The sequence below is a fragment of the Nanorana parkeri genome, unplaced genomic scaffold, assembly GCF_000935625.1.
Source record: "Nanorana parkeri isolate BGI_ZX_2015 unplaced genomic scaffold, ASM93562v1 scaffold123, whole genome shotgun sequence".
NCBI classification, from domain to species: Eukaryota; Metazoa; Chordata; class Amphibia; order Anura; family Dicroglossidae; genus Nanorana; species Nanorana parkeri.
The window spans coordinates 415,986-432,997 of record NW_017306391.1 but is presented as its reverse complement, the minus strand read 5'-3'; the positions used below and the strand labels follow the sequence as shown (position 1 = coordinate 432,997).

Here is a 17,012-nt window from a genome sequence, read left to right as displayed (position 1 = left end):
CTATGTAAAAAGTTGATAAAAAGTGAGAGATGTCAGTCCTCTGACAGTGTTAGACTCATTTTACACCTAAATGTGAACATAGATGATTCAGTATATCTGTAAAAAATAAGCCAAGGCAACTGGACTTGCTGTATTTTTCTTGAAGATGTTTCACTGGTCATCCAACCAGCTTTCTCAATTCAGAATGACTAAAAATCTGAGAAAGCTGGTTTGATGACCAGTGAAACGTCTTCAAGAAAAATACAGCAAGTCCAGTTGCCTTGACTTATTTTTTACAGATATACCATGACCTGGATGAATGAGAACTTTCAGAGACAAAGATGATTCAGGTCCCATTCACACCGTAACCATTGCATTACCATCCATTTTTTTAAATGGATATTAAAAGCAAGAGCAAGGAAAAATGAATGGGTGTGAATGGGGACAGTTCACAGTGCAGCGCTGCCGTACGTTGCGCTGAAGAAAAAAAAAGGTGGAGCATGCTTTACTATTTTCCAGCGCAATGCAAGAGAAATGTGTGATAATGCAACACAACGCATGCCAGTGAACGCAGTGAAATATGTCCATGCAGCACATTGTTTCACACAACGCTTGACAAAAAAGTGACGGAACACAACGGATCGTAAGGAACTCGGAAGGCACAATCACAAGTCAACGGACCCTCCACTGACTTGTGAGTACCTTCTGATTTTGGTGTGAATGCACCCTTAGAGGCTTTTTTGTGCATCTTCGAGTGTTTTTATGCATGACTACTAGTACAAGGGAAGAATCATGCGTTTTTGGCTCCATACACTTTTAAATAGGAAAGCCTGAATAACGCACATAAACATTAAAGTATATAGGGCTTCATTGAACAGGTGGCAAGCGATACAATGCTCACAGGTGAACAGGCCCATTGAGAATAATGGAATTCCTCTTGTTGTGCTTAGGTGCTACAACATATCAAGATGTGAATGGGGTCTAATAGTTTCTCCCTGTCACTTTTAATGGACAGCTTGACCTGCACATAAACAATGAAAACAAATATAAATGTACGTGCTATAGAAGTTAGATGCATAAAGGAAGTATGTTGAACCGGCTATTACATGTGTTACCCTAATTTGGTCTGCAGAGGCGCCCCTGTTGGGAAGGTACAGGTGCATTCAATGCATAGACACCTATATGACATCATCCCATTTGTAGGACACATGACACAGCGTTTTGCTGTCACTGTGATGGACGGACAGGCAGCCTCAGTCTGCACTCACCGCACTGTCATCGCGGAAGGCCTCAGGATAGCGGAAGGTCGGCGGCGGCTGCATGGTATCAATCGGGCTGAGGAGAAGACAAAGAGCTCTGCCACACACACACAACGAGCTCGGCTAGGAACCGGCACCTCCTATCGGACTGAACAGCTGCCGGCGCTTCCTAGTGACGCACAGCCCCAGCCTGCCTGTCAGATTCCCCACTACACTGAGTAGGTCATCAGAGGGGGACGGAGTGCGAGCGATGGCTGCCTGCTGGGCGCTGTCACGTGGGTGGCTGTACACAACAGCGGGCTCTGTCACATTACTCCTGGATGGACTGTAGTAGAGACGTATACGGGGTATATGCAGTTTATGTTACCACTATGTGACGCTGGCACACCACAACTAAACCACACTACTAAATGGAAGTTGAATGACACAAAAATGAAATTGTCTTTCGATCCCGGTGCAAGAAAATTGGAAGGAAACATGAACTAGTAACGTTTGTGGTCAGCAATCAATGTGCGCCTTGCCAATTCCTGTTTTATTATACTGATCACAACTGTATGCTTGTTGCGTCCAATGTGGGCTACAAGTATTCTGTTATAGTGTTGTGCATGGACTTGGTGCAGGCCAAGTTTGCCCAAGCCTGTGCAAAATTATCAGTGATATAGCCCCTTTCTGGCTAGATCAGTTGCGCTCGGAGCATTTCCGCCCTGCGGCTACACAAAGAGGCAGGGAACGTCCCAGTCATAGATAGTTTTGCATGGATTCGGGCAAACTCGGTTCGAACTATGCCCACGGATGTCATAAACTGTTCCTGTGTCATAAAAGTACATTCCACCTTTTGCAAAAAATTAAGAAATGTGACCACATTAATAAAACACTAACTGCATTTCCTAATCATACATTGCAGGAGACAGGATGATATTCTAAGACCACTTGGTTATACTGCCACATTTAGGAGATTGGACACTGGCAAAACAAAGCTGTAAGGACAGCCCAGTAGAACCCCTCCCACTTCCAGCATGCCTCAGTTTTTTGCTAGTGTCCTTTAAAGGAGGTAGCTGTCACTCACGCAGCTGGGCGGATCTCGACATCATGTCGAGATCCGCTGCGGCGTCTCAGTATACCGTGAGCTGTGGCTCGCAGTATACTGAGCTTAGGGTAACGGGAGGATGCTAGTTTGTGTCCTCACGTTACCCTAAGGAGAACTATGGGGAAAAGCCCTGACCCCATAGTTCTCCTTTAAGTACTGGACATTCTTTTCTCTACTTTTTTTTGTCATACTAATTTTTCCCTATTACTAAGACACAGCTGCTACAGAGCCACTGGAGCACACGTTAGCAGCATCTGGATCTGCACTCCTTAGCTGAGTCTTGGGGACTGTACCTAGACCCTGATATGGGGCAGGCCTATAAAGTGGCTTTTGTCACTGCATCCTGCTTGGGGTGCCCACCCTGGCACATACGCTGAGTAAGCTTTAGGGTGCTATACAGGTCTAGAGCAGTGGTCCATCTGCCAGTGGAGCCCTGTCTAGGAAGAGGTCCCCTTAGCGGTATGCCCACCCGGCAGATGAAGACTGCCCAGGATGCCCCGCATGGGCCACAGTTGTTGACCTAGTTACATGTCCGGACCACCATCGGTGAGTACCCAGGGGCTTCTCCCTTTTCCCCCACCATGCCTTGTTTTTTCCCCTGTGGGCAGTAACTGACGGAGCTGCAACATTTTAACACGTGTCACAGACTCAGTCAGGGCAGCACAACATGTGTACTGTTTGTACTGTGGCCTATAGAGACCTAGTCTCACATGGCCATTAACCTTACTGCAGTGGTCTGAGAGTGATCCTTATTGATACTTTTTCACTGGTATCTGTTTGAACATACACACATCGGTTTTAACCCCTCCTGCTCTGCCATTGGTCTCCGAGTATTCCTTTGTAGTACTGTCTAATTCTGTTTGCACAACAGCCTATGGTGGCTTAGTCAGAGTTTACTGTTACCTCCTCCTGCTCAACAGTAGGTCCATGAGTGGCCTTTGTTGGTACTGTCTCTCTTGCATGCTGTTTGTATTGTGACCATTGATCCCTTCTGCTCTGCGGGGGTTCATTTAAGAGTGTCTTACATACTGTTTGTATCATAGAGGATCATCCTTTAATCCCTGCTCTGGGGTTGATATATAAGTAACCCTTGCTGTTTAATTTACTTACTGTTTATAGTGTGTCCTAGTCAAAACAGGCATTTACCCCTGCCTTGCAGCTGGTTTCTGAGTACTCTTGCTGATACTATTTAACTTGCATACTGTTGTATAACTGCCTGTGTTGACCTAGTCACAACCAGCCATTATCCCCTCCTGCACTGAAGCTTGGTTTTGAGTTTGCCTTGATAGTGAGGTTTCATTTATATATCTGTTGGGTTAGAGGGCATTCCAGTGAGCCCCATGGCTCCCAACTGGCCCAGAAGATATGTGCTGGCAGTCTACTGGGATCTTCTGTCTCAAGGCCCATTATTCAATACTGCTTCTTGGTCGGTGAAAATGACAGCTTGACCCTTGAAGCCCAGGTCCTGAGAGATAGATTTTTGTCTGATATTCCTACACTCTTACAGATCAGAAAGTCCACCTCTCACATGTGTACCATTGCACCTGAAGGCTTCCTTAGCTTGGTGTGAACAGCAAAAATGTTATCCTGGGAAATACACCATAGGACAGATTTTTGGCTTTCTTCAATAAGAGTTAGGTTAGCATTTGGCTCTAAGAACAATCAAGGGAGAAATTTTGTCCTTGGTCATCTTTTTTCAGCAACCTTTGGCCTCTCATTCCATGGTAAAGGCCTTTATACAGGGTCACTCATGTGGCTTCTCCTAGATGCCCTCCAATAACACCATGGGATCTTAATCTAATGCTCTCATCACTCCAGCGAGCACCTTTTGAACCTATCAGAGATATCTTTCTGATGCATTTTACATGCAAGATGGTTTTCCTTGTCGCTATTACATCTACTAAAAGGGTTTCGGAGCTGGCAACACTGTTGCGAAAATAAACATTCCTTGTTCTTTGCAAGGATAAGGTTGTTTTCATGCCTAGTGACTGCTTTCTGCCTAAAATGGTGTCCTCGTTTCACCTCAATCAGGACAACGTCCGTCCCTCTTTTTATTCTGCTCTGAAACACTCTGTTCTGCTCCCTCCGCTGTTTGGATGTGGTTTGAGGTGTCCGAGTCTACCTCTCAGCTATAGCTTCGTTCAATCCAATTGTCTCTTTGTCCTTCCAGAAGGTCCCACAGGGGGCTCTCTCCATCCCCTTCCACCATCTTTAGGTGGATCAGACAGGTCATTGTTCATGCCTATTCTAATAAAGGTAAGGCTCTGCCATTTTCTCTTCTAGATGTGTCATATATTTACTAAGTTCTCCCAGGTGGATGTTCAGTTATGTGGGCCTGATGGCAGTTGTTTTGCTGTGTTGCCCATCCCTCTGTTCTATTGATTTCGGACGTCCCAGTTGTCTATGAATCTGCTTGTGTCCTGTACTAAATGATCATGAAAATTGGATTTTTGACCAGTACAATCTATTTCTTGAAGTACAGTACAGGACACGGGACCTATTCTCCATTGCTTGCTAAAAAACAAGGATTTCTGGGAGTGGGAGGGGTTATATGAGAGTCCTCACTGCTCTAGCCAGTGTCCAATCATCTGATGATACCTGCATATTACCCAGTCATCTCTGAATCTGCCTGTGTCCTGTACTGTACTCTAAGTAACAGTTTTTACTGGTAACTCAAAAATCCAATTTTTATATGACTTAGGTGTGTGCTGCATATCTCACCTTGTTCAGCTTGGGCTATTTTAAATACAACAACTTCTCAAAAATATTTAAGTCAGTTACACTTATATTTGGATAATGCAGACACACTTTTAATGCCAAATTGATATAATACTAAACTTATATTGGAACACATAGACATGCCTAAGCCTCCTGTCTCCTCACCTGTCAACAGCTAAATATGACCTGCTTTTAGAGAGAGAAACTGATTTGGCTCAATTTGTCACCTAAAAACCCACCTGAACACCTAAAATTTATGAATTAGCTGCAGAGATTGCATGTAATATGTGCACCGTGCACATACTTTTGTACATCTGTTTTGTGCACACAAAACATTTGGCATAAGCTCTACCCCATCATTCAGCAATCAATGCCAGAGCCCCAGCGGCATAAGGAGGCCTTGGCATAGAATTGTTCAATGGGGGATGTGTGTAATCTCTTATGACTTCATTTTACTTGTTTAGGTCCCACCAAAAGTAGCCATCTCTCTACACTTAGTGGATTTTACTGTAAGGAGAAAGCTTAGTGCAGGATTTATAAATCATCTGCCGGGATATATGCTGGTGGATTGCCATTCGCACAGCATTCTAGAGAGGATTGCCATTTGCAGGGAATGACTAGGGATCAAGGAGCATAAGTGCACTAAGACAAAGCATGTGTTGCAGTCCACAACCCACGGTTATGCACTATCTTGCAATGTGATTTGCTGCTGTTTTTTGTCCACTCTTGTGCATTGGTAGCCAGTTGTAAATGAATGGGCTCCCTTATTGCAACGCACATTGATAGATGACACAACGCAGGTTAAAGCGCATTTATTAGGAGATGGCACAAAAATGGCAAAATGTGAATGGGCCATCAGAGCTGCATATTTTGTGTGGATAACATTGCAACAGTTCCCTCTAGTGGTGATTCTGGATTTGTTAAAGTACAAATATGAATTAAGTTGTGTTATAGTTTATTTTGGTTATGGTTTATGTGCACATCAAAGACTTGCCCTTTGAACTGCACATAATGTCAATTCTAGCAACCCTGGATTTTCTATTCTTTTTATTTATATACGCTCTAACTTTTTTAGTTTGTATACTGTATATCTTCTTATAAGTGGATTGTGGATACAATGCTCTGACTCCTGTAGACTATTTCTCTGATTGATAATTACTGTTTTGCCGTATGAAGGGGTCCCTGTGTGGCCCTGAAACATTATGTTATGTGATAATGAGCATGGCGTATTGATCAGCATACTGGAGTGCCAGTGACCCCTTCTTTTCTGATATTGAGTGGCACCATCCATTTCCAAAAGGGACTTACTGGTCAGGAGTGTGATGGAACTTTTACATTAATCATGTCTGTATCGTGATCCGGGGGGATGGGGAGAGAGGGTAAGGACAGGCAAGGGAAACACTTGTTACAAATCCCAATGCCTCAAGTTTATGATTGAGAGAATACGGTTGATTTTCTTGTGCTGTGGAATCAAATTAACAAAATGTTTGGTTATAGCAGACATTATATAATCAATTGCAGACAGCAGATGATGATTTGGAGGGTACAGTCAGACTTACTGCTCTGCTAAGCAACATGATATCAGAACACACACACACACACACACTTTAAAAGAAAAAGTAAAAACAATAACTGAAATAATGATAGTTTATCTTTAATCTGGCTAAAGTCGTTAAACTGTAATAGCAAATGATCTGGGTTCCAAAAGATCTATTTACACCTTTTAAGTGCTATGATTTTGGTTGAAATTTCAGAAAATGGATAACTTTTAACAACTTCAGAACCACAATACATATATAAATGGCGTGGTCCTGAAGTGGTTATACCAAGATCATGGCTGCTACAGTGGAGAAGCTGAGGAAGCTTCTTTGGGGTCCAGAGGTGACATTAGGGGTCTAATAGACCCCTGATGTCTCTATAAAGTGGACCTGTCACTATTTCTATGCTATCACATAGGGGACTTGTCAGCCCCCCTTGTGATACCAATAATGTTAATGTAAAATCCACATATTAAAAAACACAAAAATATGTTTTAAAGTCCCCCCTGCCCGCAAGTACATGCACATACAGATTCAAACAAGTGTTAGCTGCACCTATGTGCAAAAATGTAAATTGCGCCATACATGTTATACCATACATGTATCACCACAAGTGAGAGCAATAATTCTAGGGCCATCACTCACTGTTAATGCTAAATTGATAAGCGGTAAAGGCTTTAAAAGTGTTGCCTATGGGCAAGTCTGGGTACTGTGGGGTTTTTTGCCATTTCATGGACGTACACAATTTTAAGGTTTGACATGTTTGCTATCTATTTACCCGACACAACCCTTTTTTTTTAATATTTTACCAAAACATGGATATTATATTGTGTTTGTGTGCACTAAAATTAATTTTAGTGTATTTTATCCTAAAAAATATTAGTTTGATAAACATTTGTGCAAATATCATGTTACATAACACATTGCAACTTGCATTTTTTTTATTCTACAGGGCCACTACTTTCAGAAAATATATAATTGTTTGGAGGTATTAAGCAGTTTTCTAGCCAAAAATGTTTGATTTATCATGGATGGGAAGTGGTTAAACATACAATTCCTAGTCTCTTAATATGTTTCAGCTCCTGTCCAATACTCAGAACACATACATGATTTTGTTACTTTTCCCCCTTTTTCCTTCCGGGGATGTATTCATGGTGCAGGTTTTTGTTACACAGACATTTCATTTCTATACTTCGAGGACCTCTGGTGGATATTTGCTGGTACTGGTTTTCTTTAAAATCTGCATGTATTCAAAAGGATGAATTAAGAAGGTTGACAGCCAAGCCACTAGCATTTTCACATGGTGGTATTTCTCTTTGTGGTTGTTTACTTAGAAGGCAAACTTCAAGCAAGGCATAAAATAAATTTAAATTAAATATATAAAAATATAATATGTATCCCCTGTGTCTATTTGTTTATGCACTGTTAAATTAAAAAAAATCCATTCATGTTTGAAGCCTACAATGTATTTCTCCTTTAAATAATAATCACACATCAGTTTTTTGGATCGAGGCTGTGCATGTTTTTTTACCCTGGGACCCTGGCTGATGTTGACTAAGTGCCCAATGAATAAATCGGAAGTTAGTAAATCGTCTCCTTAGTTCAAGGATAACCTTTTTTAGTCTTAAAGCCTCTGCCAGGTTTTTATTGCTGTATGAAGCCATCAGGTTCTTTTAAAAGGTCAGGGCTCAATAGGGTCATAACTAGGTTCTAACATAGATGGCACCAAAGCACCCTTGGAATGCCTGCAAGCAAAATGTTCAATTGGTAGACACTGTATGGTTTTTCAGGTTTAGTCAGCAGGAAGAAGGTGAGCACTTATGCCGTGCAGTGCGGGGGTAGCATTTGTCCCCAGAGTTCTTCTTTAGCATGAGTTACAAACACACCTAAGACACACTTATTCATTGCTGGGGCCAGGCTGCTTCCTGGTCCCCATCGCAACAGCAGGGAAGACAACCTCTCCTTCACTACAGCATTCTTCCACATCTCCCATTGTAAATATTGGCCTGCTGTCAACATGTAGGGGGGTAGGGTGCTACAATTTTGTGTTCAGCGCTAGAAGATAATAAAAAAAAGTAATTAGAAATAACCAACCCTCCTTATCCTTTGCAGTAACCATATTATTTAAAAAAAATAAAGGGTCAGTTCACCAAAAGCTGATATTTCTGTTTTTTTAAATACTGGGAATAAAGTCACATAGCAATTTCTTGGGTTCTCTTTTTCACTGCAGCCCTTGTGTTGGTGGCATTCAGCCTGTGTAGTTCAGGCAGCCTATATTGCTGGCTGCAGCTCTGATTGGTGTGGGTTATCCTGTGTTTTGCTGGCTGTAGCACTTATCTAGTCAGCTGTGGCTAAATTAATCTAGCCACACACCTCCAGCTCTAGAGGTGCCCATACACCTTGTGATTATCGTACGATAATCGCAAGGTGTATGGAAGGCGTGCGACCGTTTCTACTGTACGTCGCACGTCTTTTGTCGAAGGAGCATGCTAGAAAACCCGCCGAGAATCGTACGATTGTCGTCGGGTTAGTGGCGTGCTCGTTCGGCAACTGCGGGCAGTGTGCACGCGCACACTGCCCGTCCAGCATTGCGCTCATCGGAAGCCCGCCCCTCAGCGGAGCGGGCTTTCGATCGCAAGTACGATCTGCCTGTCCAAGATGGGCAGATCGTACGAGCTTTTATTTAGCTTACAACCATCGCAAGACAAAGGTCTTGCGATGGTTGTAAGGTGTATGGGCACCTTTAGATTGGCCTTGTTACTGGTGGCACCCTATTTAAGCATCATCAGCCTGTTCCCCAGTGCTTGCGATAGCTCTTGCTATACAAGCTGTGGTTGGGCTCTGCAAATCCTGTCTCTGGAAATCTTGTTTGTCTTTGGTTCTGAACTTGGCCTGTCCCTGGATGACGCCTTGCCTTCTGCCAGTCCTGACCTCAGCTTGTGCCCAGATTACCCTTTGCCAGCTGCCTGCCCGCCCTGACCTTAGCCTGTGCCCCGATTACCCTTGACAGCCGCCAGCTTTTGACCTCAGCTCGTCCCTGGTTACTCTCTGGTAGTGTCTTTCTCCTTCTGTCCGTACCTCAGTTCAGCACCTGTGGCATCACCTGATCAGAGCATATAGTTTAGGTCCTGGGGGCATCCAAGTACCAGTAGGCATGCTTGCCTTATGGGAACGGCAGCTGCTATAGGTGAAACAGCTCGTCACTATTTGCTCTGACGGTGTGCATCCACAGCTGGTCCTGACAGTTGGCTTACCTCCTGTGGTAATTATAATGTGGCCCCACTGAATTCTTTACTTTATAATTTTTGGAAATACAACAGCATATATTATGTCTTTTGAGCTATAGATGGCGCTGTAGTGCAATGCTAGTCTGTATGTTCATGCTTATCTATGATATATACAGGAAGATCTCTCTGAATGCTATATAATGCTGTATTCTGATGTAACATTCTTCTAAGCAAGTAAAACTTAATACAACATTCCTCCAAATCTCAGTGCTTCATCTAAACACATAACCAACAGGTTATGGGCCCAGGCACGACCTGAAGTGAAGTGAATGACCGACCTGAAGTGAAGTGAGCCGAACACTGTTCGGCTATTCACTTCAGGCTGGTACAGCTGATTTCAGCCGTACATCGGCTTGCTTCACATGGCTTCGGGTCGGCCGAACATGCTCAGGCATTCTCAGACCCAACATCTGGATCGGCTGAGCTGAACCTCCGGCAGGCTACTCACTGCTGTTCGGTCTATTCTTATAGATGCCGAACAGCAGTGAGTGAATAGCCGAATGCCGCTGAGCGGCATTTGGCTCAGCTGTTCTGCTCAGTCCCTCAGAGGGACCGAGCAGAACAGAAAAAGAGTTAAAAAAAAGTAAATAGAAAACGATTGTGCGGAGCTAGCAGTGACAGTTTCCTATTGTCTCTGCTGCCTTAAAAAAAAAACGAAAAAGAAAAACTCTCCCGGGCGCTCTGGAGAGAAACACTGCTGTTTGGCCGGCCGCTTGGCCAGCTTCGGCTATAGTGAATAGCCCGTACAGCACCCCTTCGGTTCTACTGAACCGAAGGGGTCCTGGGGCCGAAGCAAGCCGAAGGATCGGCCGAAGCTGCGGCTAGATCCTTCGGCAGCTTTGTGAATAGACCCTATAGCGGCAGCAGTGGGCATACTCGCTAAAAAATTAAATAAGCAGCCATTACTGTTATACCCAAAGAGGGAAAGGATTCTATAACTTGCATAAAACTATAAATAAAGAATTTATAAAAAAAAAAAAAAATTAAATAAGATGTGTTCATTAAAAAAGAGCTATTGCTAAATATTATATATAACCACAGAAGGAGATAGGACGAAAAGGACAATACATCAGAGCAACTTTGTACTTTTTACTTAGATAAAACTCCAACTCATATTCACACTTGTACTTCTTATAGTTACTCATTGATCTAAACCAAAAGTGACCTCCAGTTAATTGCCTAAAAATGAGCATTTAACGTGTTTTTTTTTTTTTAAAGGCACACATTTTATTTACTTTTGCTAAAGTATAATGTGCAAGGACATCACTTTATCATGAAAAAAATAATTTTAGGGCATGCCATAAACTTCATGATTTGGATAGGAAGACATATGCAGTATATCCTAGTTAAGAAATTAGAGAGCAAACAGGATAAGATTGTGAATAGTTATTCATTGACACACCAAACAAAGCATGTCAAAAAAACACTATGATTAAAAGTAAATGATAAGAAAAAATAAAATGAGTTTTGAACAGTAAATTTAGCTGTTTAAATGCTGGATACATAATAGGGCTGATATTTTCAAACTATTATATCAACTAGCAGAAAAATATATACATTATTACAATGTACAGTATGTTTTTCTGCACAGTATATGCAACCATAACAATCTGAATAGTAGTACTGGCAGGAACACAAAACAAACTTTAAAGGAGAACTATGAGATGAGTGATTTCCACTCACCTCATAGTTCTAGCCGAACTGTGACAATGAGACTGTCACAGGTCGGCTCAGTAGATCGGGAGGTGAGCGAACACATACCGGGTTCGCTCATCTCTCGATCCTGTCACGGCTCTCTGCCGTGACAGGGGAAGGGGCTGGATTCCCCTCTCCCCACTCCGATCTGCCAGCACTGACTGGCGGAACGGACGGGGGAGGGGGCGGGTACAGCTGGCTCTGCCTCTAGATAGGCAGAGCCAGCTGTCACTCATGCAGCTGGGCGGATCTCGACGTCCATGTCGGGATCCGCTCCGGCTGCGGCGTCTCAGTATACCGCGAGCTGTAGCTAGCGGTATACTGAGCTTAGGGTAACGGGAGGACGCTAGTTTGTGTCCTCCCGTTACCCTAAGGAGAACTATGGGGAAAAACACTGACCCCATAGTTCTCCTTTAAACTGAAATGTTTCTAAAGCAGTGAATATGACATTCGCCAGACATTCCTAGTGCACATGGTTTAATATTAAATGTGAGTATTAAATTAAATTTGATTGATTTACCTGTAGTGAATGTTTGATGAATGCCACATTTGCTGCTTTATAAACATGCCCCCTGGTGTCATATTATGGCGATTTTGGCCCAGATGTAAAAGTGGTTTCAACAATCCCAGCAGATTGTGAACGCTTACGGGCAGGGCCCTCCGTACCATCTTGTCTTGAATTGCATTGTAATTGTAATGTTTTCCTTATATTGTTAAGCTCTGCACAAGCTGTTGGCGCTATATAATTCCTGTATAATAATAATAACATATGCTTTTTTGACTGGTATAAAAGTTTATAGTCGCATCGATAGTATTGTGAGATATGTATAACTTGTCATAGGACCTTTCATGCATACAGGTACTGTTTTCCTGCATTTGACACGTGTTTAAGGATTCCCATCAACTTCAATAGTGCAGTGTGGATAAAAGTTCTGAGGCTGTTTATGACCTCCTTTGAGTCTTTCTTTGGACAAAGCAGGTCCTATTGAGTTGAGTTTGTAAGGCAGGCATTTAAACAGATCTAAGCTCAAATTCAAAAGGCATCATTTGGCAACAACATTTGTTTATACAAGCCCTTATACTTGTCCCCATCATAGTAGTTTTTTTTAGTTTTTAGATTTTTTGGTTTTCAATCTGTTAGTACTTTACTATTTTATATCCTTTTTCTCTTTCTCTCCTCTCTCTTTCCTTTGAAACATTTTATTGGGATAGTGAACCTGACCCCAAACTGCTGACTACAAAACTTACAAGGTTATTCACAAAAGGGTGAAGAGTTTGGAGAAGGCAGGAGAAGTGAACAATCTAGGCCAAAATTGATGATTTGGACAAATTCTCCAATTCAGCTTACTTTCCAGTTCAGCTATGTTGTCCTAAATTGTTCACTTCTCCTGCCTTCTCCCAACTCTTCACCCTTTTGTGAATAATTAAAAAAAAAAGTTTATTTACAATGTCTGTGAATGTTGTCATTTATCTTGGTCATGGTATAGCTAGTTGTAGTCAGTCATATTCAGCTGGACTTGTTGAATCTTTCCTAATTTGTGCTACAGGGTTAAGGATTATCGAAAGATGCCTGCATGAGGGCAATCTTGGACAACTAGACCGAACGCAAAGTTTTTTCACCTGGCATTTTTTTCCACAGGTGACTTCTTTATCGGCATTACTGGTGGCACTGGCTTATCTCTCTGGAAATGAAAGGAAAAAGGTTCAGAATTTCCAAATCCATCCAATACCCAGGAATGTGGGGCTTATTTTCTTCTCTACAAGGTCATATTATTACATGATTACTTTGGAATTGTTTGAATCATGCAGTAGACTGACTCTGTGGATCTTTAGTTTGTTTAGGATTGATTGTAATTTTAACCTCCCTGGTGGTATTCCCGAGTCTGGCTCAGGGTTAATTTTCAGTACCAAGAGCGGTAACCCCAAGCTAGACTCGGGATTGCACAGAAAAGTGTTGTTTACCTTGTCCCTGCGAGCCCGCGGTGTCCTCTGCTGAACGCGGCCGGCCGATGCCGGCATCTGAGTTTTATTTTCGTTTTCAGGCATCACAGCGGGGTGGGGGGGGGGCGTAGTTGGCGGGAAATTCAAAAGTAAAAACATGACATTTACACAGAATACACACAATACAATCTAATCTGCTATGATTACATTTATGTATCAAACTATTTCACTTCAATTTTGTCCCTAGAGGTTTGTCCAGTGCCCTGCCTGACACTTTTACTGTTCTTTCTGCCTGGAAACTTGTGAACGTCCATGGCATCCAAAAAGCGTCCCTTTAGGTCAAAAGCGGTTTTAGACCAGCTAGAAAACACCGATAGTAAATTACAATCATTTGCAAAATGGAGCGATAGCGATTCGTTGGGAAATTCGTCATCAGACACTGAAAGTCACTTTCAGTGTCTTATGACGAATTTCCCAACTAATTGCTATCTCTCAATTCTGCAAGTGATTCTAAGTCAATATAAAACAACATATTTCCATGAAAAACAATGTACCGCTTTGGGATGCTAAAATCCTGAATAATCATGCCGCCAGGGAGGTTAAGGCAAACCTGTAAGCCACGCCGAGCAGGTAATGGGAGAAAAAAAAATTAACCCAATACTTCTGGGTATAGGAGATCATGTGACTCCCCTCTTTCCCATGTAACAGCATTGGAACCTGGTGATTGGTTTCTTAGGCTCCCAGCACTCCGTGAGAGCCTAGAGAGTCATCAGCCCTTTGTAAGCTCCAAGTCAAAACTTGGAGCTTACAAAGGGCTTACTTTATCTTACTCCTAACACCTAAACAAAGCAGTGGTGCAGCTGGTCTGGTTGGCATTAAATGGATGGAAATCTCTCCCACTTGTTGTTCTAGAAAAATAATTGCCTGCCTATGGCCACACAAATACACAATAAGCTTTACAGGGAAAGGAAGTTATGAGTGTTTATGAGAAGAGAAGATCGCTGTATACACAGCCCAATGGTTGACACTTAGGGGTTGATTTACTAAAGGCAAATATGTTGTTCACTTTGCATGGGAAGTTTCACTTTTAAAAGTAATTTTACCTCAGCTTTGTGAATGAGGTGAAGCTCTATTGATTTCCATCGTCCAATCATGTACAAGAGAGGCCACATGAGACGGCCCTGCTGGTTACACTTTAAAGGAGAACTATGAGGTGAGTGCTTTTCACTCACCTAATAGTTCTAGCCGACCTGTGACAATGAGACTGTCACAGGTCGGCTCAGTAGATCGGGAGGTGAGCGAACGCCGGTATGTGTTCGCTCACCTCCCGATCTACTCTGCCGTGACAGGAGGGGGGCTGGATTCCCTATGGGGAAAAGCCTTAAGCCCATAGTTCTCCTTTAATGCGTACAGCACCACACTCTGCATAGTAAAAAAAAATTTATCAGGTAGTCAAATAAACTTACTCTTGTGTGCGAATGACGAGTGGTGGATGCCCAACTTTGTGCTATGCAACCATGGTATGTGTTGGTTAGTGACATCCACATCAACAGCACATACACTGTATGTACATAGTGTGGTCAGGGACATCTACTGCTCTCCATTATGATTCCTGGATATTTGAACGTGAGCATTTCACTGGTATGACTAGATGCTGTGCAACCAATTGATTTGAGTTTGGTAGTAAACATGCAGTGCGGATTTTGGATTGACAAAGGATTATTATATCGCTTTCTGCATCTCCAACAGGGACATTACTTTCACTTCCTTTCCAGTTGGCAGGTGTCAGAGCAGAAACAGGAAATTAATGGAAATCTCCTCTACAGGGATGCAGACAGTAATTAAATCCTGACAGAAGAATCTCAGTAGGACAGAGGCAGCATGTAAAATCTGACAAAGGATCTAACCCATACCTGTTTTATCCAAAACTATAACAAAAATGTTTGGCTGTTTGGAGTTTCCTTTAAAGTGATGCTAAACTCAGGAGTTAAATCATACAAATGCATTCAAGTATCCTAACTGTTAACAAAAATGTATCTTTTGTTCTCCATGGCCCCAGTGGCGGAACTACCACCTCCAAAAAAAAATCTTGCACCAGGGCCCTTTGTTCCTTAGCTCCGCCACTGCATGGCCCAGGTGTGTGTTGTAAAGTAGCCACCCCTCCAAGCTCACTCCTGTGATGGACTACAATCTAACCGTATAGTTTAATAATTCATATTGAGATTGTAGTTCATCATGGGAGTGCGCTTGGAGTGGTGGCTACTTTTCAACACACACAGGGACCAAGGGACCATCATGGGAGTGAGTATGGAGCATTTTTAAGATTTAACTCCTAAGGTTAGTGTCACTTCAGCTTTCATTTATTTTCTGCTGCTTTACATATATGACCTATATGTCTATCTAATGTGAACACCAGTTTTTATAGTTCATAGGTGAAAAATCCTTTTCTTTGAGCAATAGGTTGTCCAGCTCGAATCAGTAAGCTGTTTCAGCTCTGAGGTGGCCATCAAACACAGAGTTGCCTGCCTTTTTTTTTGACAGAGCATATTTTCAGTCTAATGGAACCTTTGATTTTAATGGGTGCCAAGTCCAAGTTGTGCGGCACCACCCCAACATTAAGAGCCTATTCACACTTGTGTGCTGCTAATGGGTGTTGCCACAATGCATGTGTGGTACGTTACAGTGCCATTCCTTCCAGTGGCGTAAAAAAATAACACCCCTTCCCCCGTGGTGATTATATACCTCCAAAAGAAAGCTCTATCTGTCCCCAAAAAATGTTAACATAAATTGCAAGGCCGATAGTCCGGTCATGCTGACTGGTGACAGTGAGAGAGGAAAGGGGTGGCACAGTAGCAGTGGAAGAGCCAGATGGGGGGGCTTATTTTCTGGCAGTGCCCCCCCCCCCCGAGACTAGACTCTGGATCCGCCCCTCCTTCCTTCTGAATGGCACTCCGGCGCATTGTACAGTAGAGCGCAACACACCACAGTGCACGGCAATGCATATACAGTGCACGTTTTTTCATCTATTGGCAGCCCATCCATAATGAATAGGCTTCCTTAAAACACATTTATGCATGGTGTAACATGCTCTACATAAAGCATTGAACTGCTCAAGTGTGAATTGGCCCCCAACGTTATAGCTGCCACAAAAATACTTTGTTGTGTGATTGGCAATGGTCCAAGGATCTGATTTCCACTGCTTGCAGTGATTCTACCTTTCACTTAATGACAAGATGTGGGGGGTGTTCTATTAGACTCCCATTGCTGGGAAAAAGCCACTACATAGAGTTGTTTCCTAGTTTTCTGATAATAGTAGAAAACCCCTGCAGGATCTTTAGGGAAAACAAAACACTGCAATATTCTTATCATGAAAACCTTTCCTTTCCCAGCATTATAATGTTTGCTATTACATTCATTTAATGACTACTATTTTTGACTTTCTTTTCCCTTATTATGCACAACAAACAAACAATTCAGTTGTCCGAACACAGTATTGATTGTCACTTTT

At 42.5% G+C, this 17,012-nt stretch overlaps 1 protein-coding gene across 1 annotated transcript in view; it reads right to left on the bottom strand.

The window, feature by feature from the left end:
• The window catches only part of PREP (prolyl endopeptidase), a 109,020-nt gene extending 95,801 nt beyond the window's left edge, over positions 1–13,219 (bottom strand). Inside the window, exons 1-2 of the mRNA XM_018553541.1 lie at positions 13,208–13,219; positions 1,248–1,375 (exon numbers count right to left, since the gene is read on the bottom strand). Of these exons, the coding sequence (XP_018409043.1) occupies positions 1,248–1,301 (54 nt within the window). The 5' untranslated portion in view covers positions 1,302–1,375; positions 13,208–13,219. The remainder of the gene's footprint in view (positions 1–1,247; positions 1,376–13,207) is intronic.
• Between the last annotated feature and the right edge of the window lie 3,793 nt (positions 13,220–17,012).